The sequence below is a fragment of the Schistocerca piceifrons genome, chromosome 3 (assembly GCF_021461385.2).
Source record: "Schistocerca piceifrons isolate TAMUIC-IGC-003096 chromosome 3, iqSchPice1.1, whole genome shotgun sequence".
Classification (NCBI taxonomy): domain Eukaryota; kingdom Metazoa; phylum Arthropoda; class Insecta; order Orthoptera; family Acrididae; genus Schistocerca; species Schistocerca piceifrons.
Window position 1 is genome coordinate 372081673 of NC_060140.1, and position 3786 is coordinate 372085458.

At 34.6% G+C, this 3786-nt stretch overlaps 1 protein-coding gene across 1 annotated transcript; it reads left to right on the top strand.

Annotated features, from left to right (window-relative positions):
• The first annotated feature begins 459 nt into the window (after nucleotides 1-459).
• LOC124789338 lies at nucleotides 460-3362 on the top strand. Its single transcript, XM_047256657.1, has 3 exons — nucleotides 460-783; nucleotides 1475-1674; nucleotides 1845-3362. The coding sequence occupies exons 1-3, from the start codon at nucleotides 758-760 to the stop codon at nucleotides 3194-3196; spliced, it is 1578 nt and encodes a 525-aa protein (XP_047112613.1). The 5' UTR covers nucleotides 460-757; the 3' UTR covers nucleotides 3197-3362.
• The last annotated feature ends 424 nt before the right edge of the window (nucleotides 3363-3786 follow it).

Below are 3786 nucleotides of genomic sequence, written 5' to 3' on the forward strand. Positions count from 1 at the left end.
GCTCCTGGTAGAGAACCACGTCCTTACAACATATGATCAGATGAAGCCCCCAGTTCCCCTTTTGTTCACCTGAATTCTTCCTTCACAGTCCTCAATATCATGAGTTCATCATCAAGGGGATCAAGAAATGCTGCATGTCAAATGTGCAGAATGGTAGTGAGGATGACATACTGTGGGAAGAGAGTGATGAAGAGTAAACAAGACAAAATATGTTGTCAATGTGTTGTATCAGTCATCTTGATGTTGAAGCTCTTTTGTCTGTGTTTGCTTTAACAATAACATATGTTTTGAGTAGGGTCCGCCTTTAGCAAAACACAATTTTGTTTTTTGTCCCAGACATGTTTCACTGCATTTGCAGCATCATCAGTTTGTTTTTTATTATTATAGCTGTTAAACATAAGGGATGTTCTTCACTGTTTAAATATATATAAATGAAGGGGCGAGAATGATATAGCCCAAAGCCACACTTTTCTCAAAGTACGTTTTTTGTGTTAGTTTAACTTCTACTCAACAGAGGAAGCTGCTGCGTAAATATTTTAACTTCCCCTCACTAGATGGTAGAGCAGTTCACACTTTTTGTTCTCATACTGTGAGGAAGCAGCCTTTTTCGTGTCTGAAACAACCCAAAGCCACAGTACAATGGCACTTCCAAAGAAGAGGCTACTTCCATGCATAAGCGAAAAAGAAGATTCAGATACAGAAATGGCTAGTTCTGAAGACGATTTTTCGTCCAGTGGCAGCAGTTATTGTCCCTCTGATGAATTTTCATCTGAAAATAACATGGTAAGTCTAAAATACTTACTTTTTTAAACATTTAAAATATTGAGGCTTAGGTCTGTATCAAAGTGAAATATTATTGCGTAATTATAGCTGTTATATACTCGCTAATTAAAATATGTACATGTGAATCATGAACAAATTTTACTTCTCCTATTAATTACTGCATTATTGGTAATAATTGAAATATTATAAGGCTATTTGTATATATTAACGTTTGGTATATGTGTTAAAGTGGCTTTAGTCTTTCTCATTCTGAATACTTTATTTGGCTTAGGATCCTGATGAATGTGAAAGGTCTCCTTTAGTATCACCTGCTAAAGAACCTAAAGGCAGAAAAAACAGGAGAAATATGAGCAATCGGAAAAGTGATAAATGCAAACGTCGTAGAAATTTTTGCAGAAAGTACATATCTGATAAAACAGGACAAATTGATGGTGCTAAAATTCTTGGTCCTGGATGTAAATGTTAAAAGGAAAGGGTTGGAGCAAAACTCATGAATGTGTAGAGCAGATATTCAACTCTTCTTGGGATATGGGTGATTTCAATTGCCAAAATAATTACCTTCTGAGAAATATTAAGATGCAACAAGTGCAAAGAAGATATCTATGATTAATGATAATTCGAAATTGATTTTTATATCATTTACTTTTTATAAATAAAATATTATTTTGATTAATAAATTTCAATTTTTGAGGTACCCAAAGAAAAGGAAAAGCACAATTTCACGGCGGATGGTCACTTTTTCGTACCAGGTTAAGGTTAATGGCTGTAATATTTTGGTATGCAGAGAAGCATTTTTCAGTGTGCATGGGCTTCAGAACAATCAAGGACGTCTTAAGAACTTACAAAAATACTTGCGTGAGGGACGCTCCACTTCTCCAAAAGACAGAAGAGGTATTTAATGATTAAACCAATGTCGCTTCCAAGAAAAACCATATTTTGTTCTGTTGTGCTTATTTATCCAGTGTTTTTCTTTACATATCATATTCAGACACAAATTCACTAAATTTGTCTGACCTGGGCATTTACCTTTAAAATCACTTTTTCTCTTTCTTTGCTTCCAGGAAAAAAAGGGAACCCATCAAGGAAAATTTCACAAGAAGCAGTTCAGACAGTTCACAATTTCATAAATAATATACCTAAGTATGCCAGTCACTACAGCCGCTCACAGAAGCCCAATAAAGTGTACTTCGACCATGACATGTCCATTTCTTCATTATATCAAGAACATTATTTGAAATATTGTGAACAAAAAAATGCACCACAAGTAAAAGTTTCGAAATGTCGAGATATATTTAACCAAGATTTTAATATTGGTTTTAAATTGCCTCGTTCAGACACATATCATGTATGTGACGAATTTCAAATTCAAATAAAAAATGACCAGTTGACCAACTCTGAAGATATTATTAGAAGATTAAAAATTGAAAGGGACCTACTTCATGCCAAAGCATCTGCTGGACAAAATATGATTACACAGCTTTCCAAATTAGCTAAGGAAAATCCTGAGGAATATCTTACAATATCCTTTGATCTACAACAAACCTTTCCAACACCAAGGCTTACATCTGAGCCTGCATTCTATAAGAGGAAGTTGTGGACGTACAATTTTGGTATTCATGATTGCGTGTCTAAAAAGGGACATGTGATCGTGTGGAGTGAAGATGAAGCAAAATGTGGATCTGATGAGATAGGAAGCTGTCTGATAAAATTCTTAGAAATACAAAAGTCTCAGGCAAACATTCTTCACATTATTAGTGATAATTACAGAGGCCAAGGCCAAAATTGGGCAACTGTTGCACTAGAGAGATCACTAGTGCGTACAGGAAAATTTAAAGCCATTGAACATTGGTTTCCACAAGTTGGACACACTCGACCGCCCTGTGGCCGAGATTTCGGTCGAATTGAGAAGCACGTTAAGAACAGAAACCCCACTGTATACACCACTCATGATTGGGTTACAGTCATTAAAGAATTGTGCAAGAATAATCCAATTACAGTCGTTAAAATGAAGCAAGCAGACTTTATAGATCTGACACCTCTGGAGAAAAATATTGCAAAAAAGGACAAACATGACGATGGATCTCAGTTCCGATTTTCTGAAGCGACAGCTTTTCGTTTTGATGAAGGAATGCCATCACATTTAAAAGTGAAGTATCAGTACACTGAATATGAAGAATTCAGAACTGTAAATATCACTAAAAAAGGACGAGCACATCAGAAGAATAATCCGTTCCAGCTCTCATGGAAATACTTAAAGCCCATTCCAATTTGTGACAAAAAACTCAAAGATGTCATGTCATTAATGCCATACATACCAGATGTTTTGAAGGGATACTTCAACAGTCTGAGTGAATCAAAGGAACAAAGTGATGAAAATGAAACAGATGTGATAGATATTGGCTATATCGTGTGAAACACTGTAGTGACTATCATTGTAAGTTATGTTGTATATTGATGTACAAATTTTTGTAAACTTTGTGTAAAGTTAGTATGAGACAGGCCAAAGCTCAATGTTGTGTCACCCAGGGATAAAATACTTTTTTATTAACAATGTTTAACTTTGTTCACAATATAACTATGCAAACATGTATATTAACACATTAGAGAAATAAACTAGTTTTGCCAAAAAAACCGAAAAGTTGAAATATGATTTATGGATTTATTCGAAGTATTAAAACGTTCCCCTGAAAAATTTACATTTTGTGGTTTTGGATTATGTCATTCTCACCCCTTCAAATATTAGTTTCTAAATCGCAATTGCAGCAATTATCAAAACACAATTTTGTTTTTTGTCCCAGACATGGTTTACTGCAGTTGCAGCATCATCAGTTTCTTTTCTATTATTATGGCTGTTAAACACTAGGAATGTTCTTTACTGTATAAATACATATAAATATTAGTTTCAGAATCGTAATTACAGGTTTTTGAAGAGCACATACCTTCTTACCACATGGTGTGGTTTTCCTGCTGTAAAGAAAAACAGTCACTGTAAAAATGTAATAC

What these genes read in the sequence shown, in the direction of transcription:
- LOC124789338 (XM_047256657.1), top strand. Translation starts at nt 758, where the DNA reads ATGAATTTTCATCTGAAAATAACATG. An exon ending in TTTCATCTGAAAATAACATG is followed by an intron (nt 784 to 1,474) that starts GTAAGTCTAAAA and finishes TCAATTTTTGAG; the next exon opens with GTACCCAAAGAAAAGGAAAA. An exon ending in TTCTCCAAAAGACAGAAGAG is followed by an intron (nt 1,675 to 1,844) that starts GTATTTAATGAT and finishes CTTTGCTTCCAG; the next exon opens with GAAAAAAAGGGAACCCATCA.